Source organism: Porites lutea, chromosome 9 (genome assembly GCF_958299795.1).
Source record: "Porites lutea chromosome 9, jaPorLute2.1, whole genome shotgun sequence".
Lineage (NCBI taxonomy): Eukaryota > Metazoa > Cnidaria > Anthozoa > Scleractinia > Poritidae > Porites > Porites lutea.
Genome location: NC_133209.1, coordinates 32,278,909 through 32,297,294, shown reverse-complemented (window position 1 = coordinate 32,297,294; position 18,386 = coordinate 32,278,909). Strand labels below are relative to the sequence as shown.

At 40.1% G+C, this 18,386-nt stretch overlaps 2 protein-coding genes across 2 annotated transcripts; both read left to right on the top strand.

The window, feature by feature from the left end:
- Positions 1-3,396: 3,396 nt before the first annotated feature.
- Positions 3,397-9,839, top strand: LOC140947437 (exosome complex component RRP43-like). Its single transcript, XM_073396545.1, has 11 exons — positions 3,397-3,428; positions 3,519-3,555; positions 3,647-3,710; positions 4,658-4,731; positions 5,125-5,170; positions 6,294-6,399; positions 6,748-6,793; positions 7,316-7,412; positions 7,854-7,974; positions 8,630-8,736; positions 9,615-9,839. The coding sequence occupies exons 1-11, from the start codon at positions 3,412-3,414 to the stop codon at positions 9,725-9,727; spliced, it is 828 nt and encodes a 275-aa protein (XP_073252646.1). The 5' UTR covers positions 3,397-3,411; the 3' UTR covers positions 9,728-9,839.
- Positions 9,840-10,764: 925 nt separating this feature from the next.
- On the top strand, positions 10,765-13,124 carry LOC140947673 (E3 ubiquitin-protein ligase TRIM45-like). The gene has a single exon (XM_073396842.1). It carries the CDS (start codon positions 10,800-10,802, stop codon positions 12,990-12,992), a length of 2,193 nt encoding a protein of 730 aa, XP_073252943.1. The 5' UTR covers positions 10,765-10,799; the 3' UTR covers positions 12,993-13,124.
- Positions 13,125-18,386: the final 5,262 nt, after the last annotated feature.

The window sequence follows — 18,386 nt, the reverse complement described above, 5'->3', positions numbered from 1 at the left end:
GATATTCAGACACCTTGAAATAAGTCCAAAAAAGAAACCCACTTTTTTCAAGTTTTGTTGGCTTCTCTTTACAGTAAACTTTTGCCTTACGGACACCCCACTATAATGCCAAAATGGACACCCTGACAAAATATACAGACAGCAGCTAAATCCCAGGTAAAAATAAATTACAGATGTTTGACTGAAATAAACTCCCACTAGTGCAGACTCTCACTAATAAGGACACTAACTTGAGGCCCCTACAGTGCCTGCCATTAAGGGAGTTGACTGCATCAGGATCAGCTATTTGAATGACAGTACTGTGTTGAGTGTTTGATATATCACATCACCGGACCATAAAATTTGCTTTGTCAATTGCATCTTTCATAGTCTTTATAAATGGATTAATACATGTGAAAACTGTTGTCAGTACAACTTTTGTTCCATAATTATTTAAACAACAAGTGACAAACTCAGTGTAGAAAATATTAAGTTACTTCACTACTGGATAATACTTATTAAGAAAAATTCTTATGAATTCCTAATTTTAAGTAGTCTGCTACACAGCCGTTTTTAGTGTCGTCACGCAACGCTGAGCGTTGCGTGACGACACTAAAAACGGCTGTGTAGCAGACTAAATTTTAGGCTAATAAAATAATGAAAAAAGGACAATGGTTCTTCTACTACACTGCTTTGTTCAGTCTGTTTACCCTGAACCCTGGGGAGGGGGGGTACTCCCTTAGTAGCCAGTCAGGGTATGTTTTTCGGGATTTTTGTCTTAAACAGGGTATCGAATTTATCATTTTTCGTCTTAATCAGGGTATCGATGTATCAATTTTTGTCTTAAACAGGATATATTTTCTTGGACGATAAACAGCAAAATTTTTACAAGCTCTAATGTTAATTAAATGTCTTAAACAGGGTATCAAAAATCGGAATTCTGTCTTAAACAGGGTAGGAAAATCCACGACATTTGTCTTAAACAGGGTCAGGGTATGAGGGGCCGCGCCGCACCCTCCACCCAGGGATATATCGAGTACCCCCCCCCCCCCGGGGCCCTGAACTCTGCTCCCCACCCCATGTCCTACAGTAATAAGCCATTTGACTCACCTGCTTAGTACATTCCATGGCCAGCCAACAATTCTCAAGGGGCCGGTGTACTACTTGGTGCATATTGATGGCGGTGTACGTGCCACTAGGCCTTTAGAATCCTCACCTCATGTGCGAAATGTGCCAGCAAACCTACACTTTTCAGTTTCCACTATATATATTTGATCCGACTGTTCGTGGTTAGTCTGCTTCGGCTCCTGGCTTCACAGCCATAATTTGAATTGTTACGATACGCTCTTCCCAGACTAGGTCATGGCCAGTTGGAAGCTGAAAACATTCAGAACATTGGGATCTTGTTTACTATGGGTAATGTCGACCGAGGTATCGGTCGATATAGCGGTCGATATAGCGGTCGACAGTCGGTCGACAGTCGGTCGATAGTCGGTCGATAGTCGGTCGACAGTCGGTCGGCAGTCGGTCGACAGTCGGTCGACACTCGGTCGATACTCGGTCGATACTCGGTCGATACTCGGTCGATATAGCGGTCAATAGTCGGTCGATAGTCGGTCGACACTCGGTCGAGACACGGTCGATGGTCGTTCCAGATGTGTCTCGGCCGATATAGCTTTTCGCTCGCCGACACTTCACCGACACTTCACCGACACTTCGCCGACACTTCACCGACACTTTGCCGACACTTCGCCGACACTTTGCCGACACTTCGCCGATAGTTGGTCGATACTTGACCGATGTATCGGTCAGTAATTGGTCGACACTCGGTCGATGGTCGGTCGACACTTGGTCGATAGTCAGAAGATAGCCGTTCGATATATCGGTCGAGAGTCGGCCGATAGTCGATCGATATATCGGTCGAGCTTTTTGTCGGTCTGTATGGTTTTTAGTCCGTTATCAATAGCCCTGGAGAAGAAATTGGAGCAAGATTACTGAAATATGAACCGATTGCCCCCATTTACACGTGGAGATTCTTGAAAAATTCGCATTTATGGACATTTTTGGTCAGTTTTTAGTCCAAACTACTCAAAATTAAACATGAAAGCATGCCTTTCTTTGCAATAGCATCCCGTTTTGTGAAATTTTTTGGTACGGGCATGCCAAAAAGTCTTACCCAATCACTTTAGACTTTTCTGCTTTTTTTTTTCGCTTTTCCTTTTTCCCTTGTTTTTGTCATTTTTTGTATTTTCCTTGCTGTAAGTTGAAATCATTCCCACAATAAATGAATGTGTTCAGTCTGCTGGATATTTTGTCACCTTCCTCGGCGCATTATCAGCGCGTTTTATCAATAACTGATCGTTAAACAAAGGACTGTTCCCGTCTTCAATGCAGAAATATATAAGTTTAATTTGTGGTCTCTGCACAAACGAGAACTCGGCGTGATGAAGCAGGTCCAAGCCCGATAATAAAAGATGTGTATTTAAAGCATGTCATGAACTGCCTTTTCCTATTCATTATTCTTCCACTTCGGGACTGCGGGAGTACTCGTTTCACTCGTCGTTCTTTAAGTATTCTTCGACTGCGGGACCACAGGAGCAGCAGATTCAACTTAGGCTGAGACAAGTTGTGTTTAACAGCTAAAAATAGGACGATCGGTGATGATACAAACTGGAAAAAAAAACGGTTACCATGTCCTTAGTTCCCAGTGCTCTTCGGTTCGCTTCATAGAGTAATCGCGCCTCGCACTGCCACATGTTCCCCCATCGCATGATAACAGTAATTAATGACGTCTTTGCTTAGAAAAAAGAGCCATTAGACTCACCTGATAAATTAACACATGACTGATATTCGAACGACAGTTGACCGATATACCACCGACGGTTGACCGATACACCACCGACAGTTGACTGATATACCACCGACAGTTGACCGGTATATCACCGACATATGACCGATAGTAAGTCGAGGTGCGTCGTCGAAATATCGACCGATACTCGGCCGATAGTCTTTCTCACTATCGACCGACTATCGACAGACTGTCGACCGACTATCGACCGCTATATCGACCGACTGTCGACCGACTGTCGACCGAGTATCGACGGACTGTCGACCGACTATCGACCGATTGTCGACCGAGTATCGACCGACTGTCGACCGAGTATCGACCGACTGTCGACCGCTATGTCGACCGCTATATCGACCGCTATATCGACCGATACCTCGGTCGACATTACCCACAGTAAACAAGATTCCAACATTGTGCAAATCACCATGCTTTACCATACCCTGGGCCTGGGTTTTGTGCCACATAAAAGCTTAATTAACCTTACCCTTCCGCACACCTTTCAGCTTTGCGCGTGGCTGCCCCGCGCGTCTGAATGAGCCCATTACAAAGTCAGCGGCTATCACCAATCACTATACAAAAGAAAAATGGCGGCCGATTTCAAGTGAGTGATTTGTTTTTTCAAAACACGTGTTCTTGGTCAGTGCTGTTTTATTTCTCGTCAGTTATCTCTCTTTATTGTCTCCTTCTACAGAACTGCACAGCCTTTGGAATATTACAGGCAGTTTTTGGTAAGATCAAGTTGTAAATTACAACTAATTAAAGTGACTTCGAGACTTGGAAAAGTACAATTTTGTCAACTTCAATGTTCTGATCTTGCAGAAACAGGATGTTCGACCAGATGGCCGTGCACTTTTGGAATTCAGAAAAACGATCCTAAATGTTGGTAAGACGTACAGCAATCAATGTTCCATCTTTGAGCTGGGGAGGGTATTATGCTTGAAACATTTGAGCATCATGCTTTTGAGCGCCACCCTCAAAACATCAGCATTATGCCTAAAATTATGTTCGAAAAGTACGTAGCATTATGCACGACTGATATATATTTGATGCCTTTTCTATGCCTGCAGAAAAAAAAACCTCCATAAACCAGAAACAGAACGTTTCATTGCATCAATTACAAATTTACAAGAAATAAACGACAAATAAGTTATGCTCATCAAAAACACTCAAAATGTCTTATTTCAATGGAACTCGCCATCGTTAGGATGCACTCTCTGATCAGGTTGCAGCCGGGCAAAAATATGATGCTATGGGGCAACTAGGCCCTGAAAGTAGCCTTTGAATAAATTAATTTCTAACCAAAAGCACTTGAAATTTAAATGTCTCATTACATTTGTGGAGAAATATTAATTTTCTCTTTATCATTCATCACCTTATGCTTAACAACCTGCCTGTTATGCTGGCATTATGCTCAGTGCTCCAACTTTGGCAAAATTTGCCGGTATAATGTATCTAACCCTAGAGCTGGGGGTGCTTCATATAGCATTGACTCACATCTGGCATTTCCCATCTGGGATGTATCTTAAAAACTTATATTCAGTGAGAGAGCTTGCGAAAAGAGTAGTTACTGCATGTAAGGGCAGCCGTGATTTCCAGCCTCTGGCCCTTCTCCTATACTATAAGGTTCCCCCCATCTCCCCACCCCTCAAATACACGTTCATCTTCAGACCAGGGCCTCCTGTTTGTCCAGATTCTTTAACATGGAAAGTTCCTTAGATTTATGTATTGGGACAAACTTATCTTTCTTTTTACCTTTTATTTATTGTAAAGCTTGTGCTTTTTTCCAATAGGTCTCATCCTTTTCTTACAATAATTATGTGTTTTTCACAGGTTCAATATCAACAGCAGAGGGATCAGCTTTGGTGAAACTTGGAAATACAACAGTCGTTTGTGGAGTAAAGGCAGTTAGTCATCATCACAGTAACATAAAACTTGTGTACTTAGGTTAACCAGTTTTGTTCAGTTAGGAGTCAGGTCTGATCTGCTGACATGGTACTGAAGTGAGTTTCGTCAATATTGCAATGCCTGTGTGTTGAATGTATTGAGGAAGTTACGGTCACTACTGAATAGACATGCATGGTAGTGGCCATGCAGAAAAAGACAGCAATGTTCAACCACAATATAAGATGTGGTCTGATTCTGTGCATGATTGTCAAAATTGTGGTCGTACAGATTTGCAATCCTGTCAATATGTTATACTCCTCATTTTACCTAAATCTTTGAGAAATAACTATTTACAAAATATTTATTGAAACGATGAATCTTGGGTAATTATACCATTCTGATGTTATTGCCAGGAATTTGCCATGCCCAGTCAGGAGAAACCTAAACTTGGATTTATAGGTCAGTTAAAGTTAAGGTAATAAATTATTATATAGTAAACTAATTAATTTAATATGAATTGCATCTAATTTATTATAATTGAATTGAATATAGTACTAATCATTATTTTTAAAGTTGGCACAATTGATCACACAGGACGTTAAAAAGCTGTGAAAAAAAGTTGTGCAAACTGTAAAACAGAATTTTTTTATCGTTAGTTATTATTGCAGGGGACATGAGGAGCCTGCAATCGTGGTCCAGGTTGTTATTATGCATGCATCACATGTATGTAGTCAGCATTCGTTTGGACTTCCACTGAGAAAGAATGGAATGCACAAAACCCACTTTGATCGCGCGTGTTTCAAACTTCTGTCCCTCATAATCTGGTCAAGCATGTTTTGACCATCTATCATCTTAACCTTTGGTTATTACTAGTTAGTAACTGGAACCCTTCCCTTGCTGTCCCCACTTCTTTCCACTCCCCCCCTCCCCATTTATTTTTTTTTTCTTGGTTCTGTCCTTGGTGAGTTGAATTTTAGTTTCTGCTTAGTATATAAATTATACACCTGTTAAACTTGCCCAGGGGGATGGAGGGAAAAGGTGCTTCCCATATCAGTCTATATGACCACCCAAGAGGGGTAACTTTTTCAGGCTTAGGATATGAAAAGGTAGGGATTGCACTTTTTGAAGTACATGTATATGAAAGGGTAGGAATCTTTCATTTTTGTCCATAAAAAGGCCCAAAATTGGCTTACAGATGCATTTCATGGCTGTAAAAAATTCTGGTTTGTAATTTAACAGCAGTTAAAGGGGATGCAAAGTTCTAAACTAGGTATGTGATTAGGGGCCCCATTTGTCAATAGAGGGTATATGAAATTAGGGGAACCTTTTCTGTCAAAAACTGTTCATATATAAAGGGTAAGGGGCTGGACCTCAGAGCAGAACCTCCCCATATAAAACTTTGTTGAGTTCCCTTATCCCCCCTGGTAACTAGTTACCCTGTGAGTAGAGGTTACATTATCTCAGTATGAGCGGGCGTGCGAAAAGTAGCTACTTTTTGCACGCTAGCTCATAGAGCAAAAATGTAGCCTCTGCTCGCAGGGTAGTAACTCGTATGTATACTGATGCATTTTTCTTAAATCAGTTCCCAATGTAGATCTGCCTCCTCTCTGTTCATCACGATTTCGTCCTGGACCTCCAAGTGAACAGGCACAAGTTCTCAGCCAGTTTGTTGCGGATATTATTTCAAAGTAAGAAATGTAGAAATCTGTCTCAATGATCTAACATTGTTCCAAACAGGTTGTGTCTTTATTCACCTTACTAATAGGCAATTGATTTTAAATGCAGTTACAAGCAGAACAAAGGCAAATTTGCAGTATTCATTTGAAACTTTCTTCCTAAAATTTGGTGAGGTAGTCTTGATAACCAGCTGCTATATATGAGCCTGCAACAAAGGTTTTGGAAGATTCTTGCAGTCTTTCTAATTGCTACACTGCAGAGTGTTGACAGACATGTGTATGAATTATCTCTTGAATAGCTGCTGTGTACAGTTCTCTGCTAATCAATTTGCTTTGCATACTTTTCTTTTGGATCACCAGCTGTGAGCCAATCAGTCTTGAGGATTTGTGTATTGTAGAAGGCAAGGTAAGGTCTTTGTATATTTTGGTATTATTGAGATTAAGGAAAATACATTGTATTTGAAGTAAACTTTTTCATTTTATGGTGCAGATTATCTATATTTACATATAGCATTGTGTTCTTTAAATTTGGTTGAATTTTATACTTATGTAGCCTGCGAACAGCAGACTCATTTCCGGTCGTCGCTTCTGAAAAATATTTTCCGGAGGGAGAGAAGCGACGACCAGAAATGTGTCTGCTATTCGCAGGCTAATACTTATGAGGAAAATCTTATGTTCTACAGAGCTCATTTCCATTAGGATTGCCAAGTGAAATTTGACTTTTGAACCAGGAGACAGTGTGGCCAAGTGAACACTTTGTTGTTTCTACTGAGCAATTTCTTGTTTTACTCTCCATTCATGTACATCATACATGCAGGTTCATAATTATATACGAAGTCCACGGCTTCACTGTACGTGAGCATTTTCAACATCGAACCAGTCTTTATTCCTGAGATGTTGATAAATATTTGTTTGCTTCTATTTCTAGTTATGCTGGGTCCTCTATATGGACATAATGTGCTTAAGTTATGATGGTAACATCACAGATGCATGTCTAATAGCAGCAGTTGCAGCTCTTCAAAACAGTGAGTAGCAATAATTAACAGTCGTTGTGGATCGATATTTATTTTATTATGTGCTGCTTCTAAAGATCAACTCATTCTTGCACTAACATTTAGATTTGGGGTTATTTTGGTCTAAAAAATTGGACATGAAGTTTAGTCGTGTCATTATAAGATATAAAGACACTCGTTAAACATTTAAAATGTCTTTTGTTTTGTCTTTATTATTATTAATATTTTTTTTGAGTATTATATCGTTATATACGGCACAAAAATATGGTTCAGCATCTGTTAACCTTGTTGAAGTTTTGAGTGAATACAGGAAACAAACTCAGCCCTTTTGGATTGCCTTTCATTGTTTAACACCTTACAAAATGTTGGACGGAATGCAGCCAATTCTTCTCGATAGCGTTCATCATGCTAATTGGCCTATTTCTTACAAATCGTCTTTCCCCTGTTTTCAAGCACGACTTCATTCCGTAAAGATAGATGAAGAAACGCAAACTCCAGAACCATCAGAGAAAAAAGAAGTTTCACTGAACCTGAGACAGCATCCCGTGGCATCTACTTTTGGGATATTCGATGAGTGAGTCATTCCATATGTACGTGTAGGTAGCTAGATATTGTTCTTCAAATAAGCCATACCTTCTAAGTACTCCCACCTAACATCTAAAAGCTTAGTCTTTAAAGGAGCACCCATTTATTTATTTACCAGCTTAAATAAAGCTTTAAAGGAGCACCCATATCCCCTAAGAAAGTTCGAATTACCAATGAACCAATCAGATAGCGTAAAAATAAGTCTTGTTATTCTAGTCAGTTTTTAATATTCCCTTTTGGAATCTCACAGCTTACGCCACCAACAATATAGTTTTCTCTAGATCATCAATCGCTTATCGAAATAAAACTTCCTTATTCAAGCTGTAGCAAAGTCCTTTTTTTGTCGTCTCCCACTGGAAATGGGACCGCGATTTCTTTGTCGAGCTGTTTGCATGGGTATTAAGGCCGCAGTACCTTCACTTGCGTTTTCAGTTATTTCAAAACCCTCAATATTAGTACGGCCCTAGGAAATCGAACCTACGCCTTCTTTGATCCCGTTCTACAGCCTAACGCTACGTAGCTCTGTTTCCTCTTCTCCACCCTGCGCATGCTCTATGGTCACTTTAATTTCATAACGGTGCTCGGGGATTCCGATTAGCCACTATAAAAAAAAGCTGAAATAAATGGATCTTATTTATTTGTAGCTCTGTACTATTTGCTGATCCAACTGATGAAGAAGAAAATCTAGTTTCTGGAATCGTCACTATAGTTGTGACAGATGATGATAAAATTGCAGCTGTTCATAAGCCAGGTAACTTTTGGCTTTAAAATAGAATAAAATTATGAAGAAAAGAACCACTCATCTTAGTGGAAGAACACAAGGAAATCAACACGATAGAACCTAGCAAGTAGCTATAAAATCAAAGATAAACTAAGAGGCTGTTGCACCGAGGTAATTCCAATACAACCGCAACAATACATCTGTTTTCAGAGACAGTATAAGTTTTGACTTTATGAAAGTCTAAAGAAGAGGTTAGTTTCTATAGAAACTGTGGTATTGAGTCGATGTGGAAGTTAAAAACAAGAATTTGGTTTTATCAGTTGAGTTTATGTAATAAGGTCAATTTCCTGACCATCGTAAGGAGATTCCAAAGTTCATGGAATTTATCAGAGGGAATTTGCTTCTACAAAGGGCTTGTCCTCGAATAGTTTGGTTTTTAATCCTCTTACGATATGTTCACTGTGGAGAGTAATAATTTTTCTTTATCTTGTATACATCCGGGACTCCGCTTCCCAGCGCGTAAAGTCCGGACTCTTGAGACTTGGAAGTGTTTATTGTTGAAGTCTCAGTTCGCGAGTTGTGCCCTAGCTTATGTTCTCAGTGGCCGGTTAGAAATAGCAACCCTGTTCGTAAATTAATGCCATTTTCTTCGCGCAAAACATGTTATGCCATAATCAAGGTTCTCCTGAATCCTTTTGTTGAATAACTGATTTATGTTTATTTCCTTTATACCCATTCTTATTTTATTCTTAGTTCACTCCATTTACCGCATAATTCAATCAGTGTCGTGTCAACCATTTTTTGTGCGAAGGCGGTGTGAACAGTATTTGATAAACTCTGCCGGAGGAAGCTGAGGTCGTGAAATGTTCTTGTTGCTTAGTTACTGCTCTCGTTTTTTCTCCTTAAAGGTGGATCTCCTTTGACAGATGACAAGTTACAGGAGTGTTTTAAAAAGTCGGTAAGAAGAGGCAAAGAAGTCAGAGATCTGATCCAGACAGCTTGTGATGACATTGATAGATAATTATACCTGTGGAGAATGTATTTTAAACAAAATATTAAACTGAATGAGGAAAAACGTGAAACATTTCGTGCTAACTATTCTGCAGTTTTACTTTTCTTTTAATTTAAAATTGCCTTCTCTTATCAGTGTACTTCCAAGATTCGTCCTCAAAATGTGTCGCCGGTGTTTAAGAGTTACCTGGTTAGGGAAGCTACATTTTTTTTATGATGGGGATGTTTGATTTGTTTGTTTGTTTGTTTTTGAAACAAAACTATGATTCTTTGCCCTCCCCTCTCTCATTCCCGAATAAGACGTACAAAGCGTGACCCTCCCCAAATCTCTAACCATCCGTCTTTCGTTCTCCTAAATTTGATTCTGCAAATAAAAGCTTACTTTATAAACTTCCTCTCCGGGATTGAAAAACAGATTGTTTAAGATTTATGCTAGAAACATTGAAGTACTAAACTGTAGGTTTGTGTTTGCACGACTCCAACCCATTCCTCTCGCTCGATTTCTAGTCTTCACTGCTGCGCGATCCAACTTTAGTTCCAAAACTGAGCTCACCACACAGCCGTAGAATAGCCGCTGACTACATGTTACTACATGCAAAAAAAAACACACAAACACAAGCAAAGAATGAGAAAGATTACTAACAAACGTTATTAGGAAAATGCACGGAGGTTCTACTTACTCCTTCGTGTTTGAAATGATAAGTGACAGACAATTAGATTGAACCTCACATTTTTGTCAGGGGTTGGCGTTTAATTCTTCTTTACCGGAATGCTCAAAGTCTGTCCACCCTCAAAGTAATATAGCTTATATACAAAAAAACAAGTCCATTAAAAACGCGCACTTCTATAGCAAGATTTTATATTTGTCTTTTGTCTTAACTTGTGTCAATATTCCCAGCTAAACAATGCGGGGAAAAACCCTCCTTAACTTCCGCTTCTAAGGTCAGAGGGTAGATTATTTCAAATCTAGTTGGCTACCTGTGGGTATTAAGCAAAATGTTTTATGACGCTATAAATGGTTCAAGTTTCCCGGAATCTCAAAGAACAAGAAAGGGCGTGCCGCTGTTGAGCAATCTCTCACAATGGAATCTCTGTTGATAAACCTCAAAGAACAGGTTACTTGTGCAATCTGTCTGGATAGTTTTACCGATCCCAAGACAATAACCTGCCTGCATACATTCTGCTGTGACTGTTTGAAGAAACACGCACTGATCAGCCAAAGGAATGGAAAGTTTCGCTGCCCCGAGTGTCAAGCTGAAGTCGATCTTCCCGAAGCAAACTGTTTCGACAAACTACCGTCTAGTTTTCATCATAACAGGTTGCTCAGTCTTCTCGCTGCTCGACAGAGTGGCGATGGAAACGAAATCAGTTGTGGCATTTGCAAGAAAAAGAGCGCAGAGATAAGTTACTGCTTCGAATGCGCTAAATTCATGTGCAGTGACTGTGTAAACGCACATCAACTGTTTACAAACCTCACAGAAGGACACAAGGTGACGCCAGTCAAACAGTTCCAACCTCAAGACTACGAAGCCCTGATGAAGAGGCAGTCATTTTGCTCACAGCAGTATCACGAGCGAGAGATTGTAAGATTTTTCTGCCTGAAATGCAAACTGTGTGTTTGCCAAATTTGCATCGCTACGGATCACAAGTCACACGAGGGACATGACGTGGAACTACTGGATAAAGTGGCGGATGGCGAGAAAGTCAAAATCCTAGAGAGAGCCAAAATGTTAAAAGAAACGACCAAACTTTACAGCGATGCGATTTTCAAGCTTGAACAAACAGAGCTTGAGCTGCATACAAATATTACTAATGTTAAACATGAAGTTTCCCAGACAGCGGAACAAATCATTGCCAAGATTCGTGAAAGTGAACGTGAGATCATCACCTTTCTCGAGAACACGCGCGAGTCTCGATTGGAAATGTTAAACTCGGCAAAGACACAAGTACAGTCCTTGCTAAAGCAGATCAACCAAGCAGTCGAGTTTGCTGAACAACTGGTGCAAAAAAGCTCCAGTTCGGACATAATGCAAAGCAAAGCAAAACTACGGCAGCGTTACAACGAACTTGAAAGCGCTCCCATCCCAGAACTTCCGGTCAATTCCTTTATGAAGTACTTTCCGAATTTGGAACTAGAAAAATTTAGCGTTGGCTGCGTAGCAACAAGTGAACCGATCATCAAGGGACTGAATCAAGATATCCAAGCTGGTGTAGAATCAGAGTTTGAAGTTATCCCCAGAATCCCTAAAGAAAAAGCGGAAGGAGTTAAAGTCAAATTCCAATGCGAGGTGCTCATAGAACCCGCTGAGAAGGTAGGAAGTTTGAGAACGTACGAGAAAGAAGAGGCTACACTGGTGAAGTTTGTGCCTAAAGTCCCTGGTACTTTTAACATCACAGTCAAAATAAATGGGAAGGTTCTTTCAACCAACACTGTCCAGGTGAAACAACGGCTCATTCAGGTTTTGGGGGAGTTTGAATTAAAAAACGAAACGTTTGAAAAACCACTAGGGTTGGCTGTAAACAGTAAAGGGCAAATTGCTGTTGTTGACAACGAAAAACACTGTGTTCTCATAACTGACATGGAAGGAAACTGTCTAAGAAAACTAAGTTGCTATGGAAACAAGGAAGGACAGCTAAAAAGTCCAAGCGACGTTACCTACCTAAATGATGATAACATTCTTGTGGCGGATGAATTAAATCGTCGCATTCAACAATTTAATGTTCAAACTGGAGACTTTGTGAAGAGCTTTGGGAAGAGAGGGACAAGAGACGGAGAGTTTCAGAATCCTGTCAGTGTTTGTGTGGATGATGAAGGACGCGTTATCGTGGTCGACACCCGTAACCATAGGGTCCAAGTTTTATCACAGGATGGTGAACCTCTGTTTAAATTTGGAGACAGTGGACCAGAAAAACTTGGCCCCTTTGGATGTATTTACCATGAGAACAAGTTCATTGTTTCTGACTGGGATGATAATTCTGTGCAATTTTATGATAGTACTGGAAAGTTTTTGTATAAGACAAGAGAACCACGTCAGGGTGATGAACGGTTGTACTTGAAGGGTCCAAGGGGACTTTGTCTCCAGAAATGTGGTAATCACCATAATCTTCTTGTATGTGACAGAGACAATGGTCGTGTTGATCAGTTTACATTGGAGGGTTGTTTTACTGGGAAAACTGATTATAAGTTTAAAGGTCTCTCAAGAATAACTACAACACCGGATGGCCTTATTTTAGTTTCGGACTTCAAGGCCGATAAAATATATATTCTAAAATAGTACGTGAACAAACTGTCAAAGAGAAGCCAGCCCATGCAAACCGAAACGGAAAACACTGAGATATACTCACTGAAAAGCTATGTCGCAAATATAGAATAGGGACACCCAACGAGAATATAGTTCAAAACCACTTAAACATAGCATTGTTCATCCTCGGAGACCCAGGGGGCAGATAAAGGGGGCGAGGGAAAGTCTAAACGGGCGGAAAAATATATATGGAACGAAGAAAAGTAAAGAACGGCGAGAAGAGCCCCTGGGGACAATGTCTTACCAGACCAGTTCCAAACGGTCGCCGCCGTTCTGGCTTCTGATTGGTGCCAGAAAAACACAAGTTTTCTGGCACCAATCAGAAGCCAGAACGGCGGCGACCGTTTGGAACTGGTCTGGTAAGACATTGTCCCCAGGGGCTCTTCTCGCCGTTCTTTACTTTTCTTCGTGCCATATTTTTCCGCCCGTTTAGACTTTCCCTCGTCCTCACTATCTGCCCCTGGGACTCCGAGGATGAGCATTGTTAAACGTATCTTAGTATTTATACGGTAGATAAAGGCATTTTTTTATCCCCTAAAAATTTTTTATCTGTTCGGAGTCTAGTGATCCGAAAAATATAGGGATCAAAACTAAACTTTTCGAAAATTTCAGCCTGAAAAAAGGCTCCTGAAAATTCTAGGTGACCACCTTTTAGGGTAAAAATCCGTTAAAAATGGACAATTATACCATTTTTTAGATGTTCGAAAATCCTAGGAGAGGCAGGCAAGCAATAAATTTTCCAACAAATGTTCCGAAAATTCTAGATCTCAAATCGTCTTCCGAACAGATATTTTCCGAAAAACGGACGTTGGGTGCCCCTGATAGAATACTTCATAGAATGTTCTGCGCTGCGGAAAGTGCTCAGTTATTCGACATAACAAGAGTGGAAAAATTACGTTTTACAACTCGTACGAGTGGAAAGTTGATTCGATTCGACAGAGTTGTACAGTGGAAAAGCATCTCATTAAGTCTAGCTAAGAAGATGCATTTGTCCGCTCTAAAACGCTGTTTTTCAAGTCGAAAATCATTTGTAAACAGTTCACGTCACTTAAAATTTTGGCAGCTGACATAGAAGTGAGAAGTCATGGAAGTCAACACGGTCCTTTTCCACTTTAGCACCACGTACGCGGAACCACCATACAGGCCACCGCAATTATGAAAAAAAGATTTAACCTATGCAAATTATCTTTCAGAGCTAACACATCTTTCTAGTATCAATAGATGACCCTAGACTTGTACACATCTCTCAGTTATTAAACAAAAAAACCAGCCGGCGAGATTGTGAATAAAATAAATGCTTACCACATTTATTCTATTAAACGCCTCGGCGTTTATTGAATTTTTTGTTATTCTGAAGCGCAGCGTTTAGTCGAAGGCGGCGTTTATTTCAAAATCACATTTTCTTAAATCATTGACATCAATTACGATAAATCATTTTTAAATATCAAGTAAAACAGACAGATGTTTAATGTTTCTATGTCTCGCGTTTTTTTTTTTCCGGGAGAGAATCGCTATTGCTTGGTTGATGTACAGTACAAAGTAGTGCTGAGTTTTCCTTATAATCTTCGATTAAACGCCGCATTCGTCTTATTTGGTGCGGCTTATATTTTTAACTTTGCTTCCATCTGCGGCGTTTAATCGAGGGTGGCGTTTATTCGAGTAATTACGGTATACGAGTCTACGACGAGTTTTAGTGAACTTTTCCGTATGTACATTTCTATTTCTACGGATATATTTTTCTCATGGTAGTTCTAGTTTCTAAGTAAAAACTGTTAAGTTATATCATATCTAACGCGGCTAAAATAGTTTAATATTACCAACTTACAGACTATTTCACCATTTTTGCCCCGGCAGGGATTTCGCCCAGAAGGCGAAATCCCGAGGAGGCACTCTAGTAACTCGCGCGTATATTAAGGAAAGTACTTACAGTTGAAATATACAGTCATACAGTCAATATAGAAAAAATCTTGATTTGCTTGAACAGGGGCCGCGAGGAATCGGTAGGTAGTAGTACGAAATGGTTAGGATGACGTAAAACACAAAAAAATCCCGAAGGAACAGCTTACAATAGGTAGATTTTGTGACATTAATTGTGCAGTCACACTTCGATACTCTTTTGCGTTACGTGTTGCCAGTGACATTCTGTGGCAGTTGTTATGAAAGTTATGGACCAAAAGACACTCGTTAAGCGCAGATGAAGTTATAAGGTGGTAGAACAGTGTATATTTTAACACTAAGTGAGTTTGCCAGACACGAGTTCACAAATCTTTGATTGGAAACCTTCAGCTGCGAGACGAGCGAATGATTCAACGGCTAGCTTATCACTAGCAGAACGATGGACGATTACATAAATTCACCGACCATCAAATTCAGTGCTGACTTATTCCCTGCTCACAGATGTCCTTCCGCTATAAAGTTTAAAATAAGACTAGAGTACGCGAGCGTGAATTGATCAAATGTCCTTTTAATTTGTAAGGCTTACTTTCCGGCAAATGAAATGAACTAAATGTAAAAAGTGAAACAGAAATAGCGAAAAATTAAACTTCTAATTAAATCTTTTCTTATGGTTTAGAATAAACTATTCTTGAAACTGAGAATGTTTTGATCAAAGCTGTGTAAATCGAACCGAAACTGTGCATGGAACCTTGCGTTTATTTCCTGTATTTATCTCACTTATTGTATGGAATATTTGTGAACATCTTCATTATGAATCGGTATATTACAAAGAGCTAAACAAGGAGCAAGAATACTATATACAGAGTTGGGGCAGCTGTAGTGTCAACTATTACTGGTACATAACAGGGTATGAACAAAAAGGCTCAAATGTCTAGAGCAATCACAATAACCCTGTTCATGCTATATACGAATGATATTGCATATTGATATGTTAGCGTGATAACTGTACTTAGTTTCTGATGAGTATTAAATGTGGATGTAGATGAAGATATTAAATGAGTTTATAAATGTCCATGAAAGAAAGGGATTCAAACTTTTAGAATTGCGGCGGGTTTCGAATCGTCTTATCGTTGATCTCAGTTGAGGAAACATGTAGTTACGGCTTCAATGGAAAAATCCTCGCTACACATCCACTTTCGCTGCGGTTGTTAAGACCAATTAGAACAGAAAATCGGACTTGCCCCCAAAAACAGGTGCAGTGGAGGACAATCAGACGAACTTGTATTTGAATAAATAACCGCAGAGGACAATCATTTGTCCGACAGCTTTACATGGCGATCTTAATATCTGGGTTTAATTTACTTAAACTTTCAATATCTGGTTTTACTTGAACTTTCAATATATTATTGAGCATTCAGTCTTTATTTATTCTGTGATTTTCTCCTCTGTGCAGGTGACCTTCCCTGTGCTCTTGCTGTTGTTTGGGCTCCTTGTGTTTGTTGAGTTACTTTAACAGTACCTAAGGGTTTCCCTTGAATCTGTAAAAGTGCCGGAAAAAAAGATACACATCAGTAAAATTATCCCCTTTAGTGTGATTCAGTCTGATTTTTACAAACCCCTGCAGAAATTTGGCGGAAAAGGAAAACTTTCCAACTTAGCATTTTAGAGGACAATTACTCGATGCATACCAAAAGAAGGGTTTTCAAAGGTTACAAAAGGTTTATTATGGCGAGTCATCAAAACAAGTAATTACAAGTCTAGTCACAGACTTTCTCTTTAGAAATAGCCGAGCGCGGCGGATTTATTTGCTACGGTCTGGAGAACAGACTAGTATTTCCATACCAAAGCTAAAATCATCGTCAAAAGTGTTGGGAAGGTTGCCTTTTTTACCTCTTCTTTTCCTTCCTCCCCCCGCCCCTGGCCCAATGTTGATCAAAACGTTAATGTTTGTGCGCGTAATTGTTCTGTTATATCCCAACATTGAACAGGGGGGACGGGGGATATTTAGCAAAAGAGAAAACTCTCTTTTTTCAGGATTAAAATGGACTACTGTTAAGTTGTACAGCCTTCCCAACTACTTTTGTCTTTGATTGTAGTAAAGTTCGCTGGGTTGAGTAGGTTTTGGTGTTGTGAACCTAACTTGCGATCAGGCGGTCCTTCTCCCCCGAAAAGAAAAAAGCCTGATCGTAGGTTAATGTGAAGCTTGTAACCTGCTGGCTGGCTTTGTTCCTTGAATACATAGAGGAAAACCTACGGTAATGACGATTCAAAAACGCTACTTTTAAGCACATCTCTAAGATCTGATAATTATTTAGAGTCTGAAGGTTACATCAGATTTCATGGAATCCTGTTCATTTTGAACCTCATAGGGAAAAGGAAATTGGTTTAAATCCTCGAGAGATTGGAAAAACGGGGTTGAGGAGGGGGACAAATTAAGTGTTTGTCTGGAAAAGTGAAGTTAGTCTAGGTTCGACTGACATATTGAAAGGTTCTGTTCAAGAAAGCGAGGGTTCGAGAAGTTACGGGGGGTTGGGAAATAAGGGTATACGACTGAGCGGCTAAGTCTGTAAGTATTTCACAAGATGAGTTCTCTTCTTTGATTCATTCTACTGAAGAATGAAGGTATCGACCGTTCTACGTTAGCAGTCCTATTGTCCGTTGACAAACCTGTTGTAGGCCTTGAACGACTTGAGCCTGTTGAGTGTGAATCTGAACCGGTGTAGTAGCACCTCTTGGTGATTGTACAATGGTCTGTTGAATCTGGGCGGGGCCACTTTGTTGTGGGAACTGAACCATTCAAACTTGGAACGAGGCTGTTGGAGCTGTATTCCGATTGGTACCAGAGGTTGGAGGTTTGTTGTGGTGCGATTTACAGTTGATGTTAGAGCGGCTATGACAGTTGGTGAAGATCCGGTTGCTAACAAATAAAAACAAAAACTTCAGCTTTTAAAAGCCAGCAAATTCTCCTTGTTGACTCAGTTGGTAAAATGGGAGAAAATATTCTTTTAATTCCGTGCCCCTCTCCTCCCCCCACCTGTTCCTTACAGCACCACCCTTCTTTTCTCTAAGTAGCTGAAGGAAGCAGGAATTCAAGACAACAACCAGTTTTTACGACTCACTAGTCTCCTTTGTAGCAAGAAACGTTCGCGAAGGAGCATGCGGGAGGTCAAAACTATAACCAGTAGCTTACCTGCGCTGATTTTTCTTCGCTGTTGTTGTTGCTGTGGTAATATGGGCCTCGCCGTGTTTAGTGTCACAGTATGAACCCTGGCTGCAAGCACTAGGAAAGTCCCGGATGTTCTCCACGTAAAGTCAAATTAACACCGTAAACGAAATCAACAAAGCAAACTTTTCGATGGCCAGCATTTCTTCAGATAAGATTCACTCTGATAAGTGCTTAACTTTCATCGGACATGACAGTGTTTGTGCTGAAGACGTTTTCACGAGTTTAGCAGTGATCTATAGTTGTGC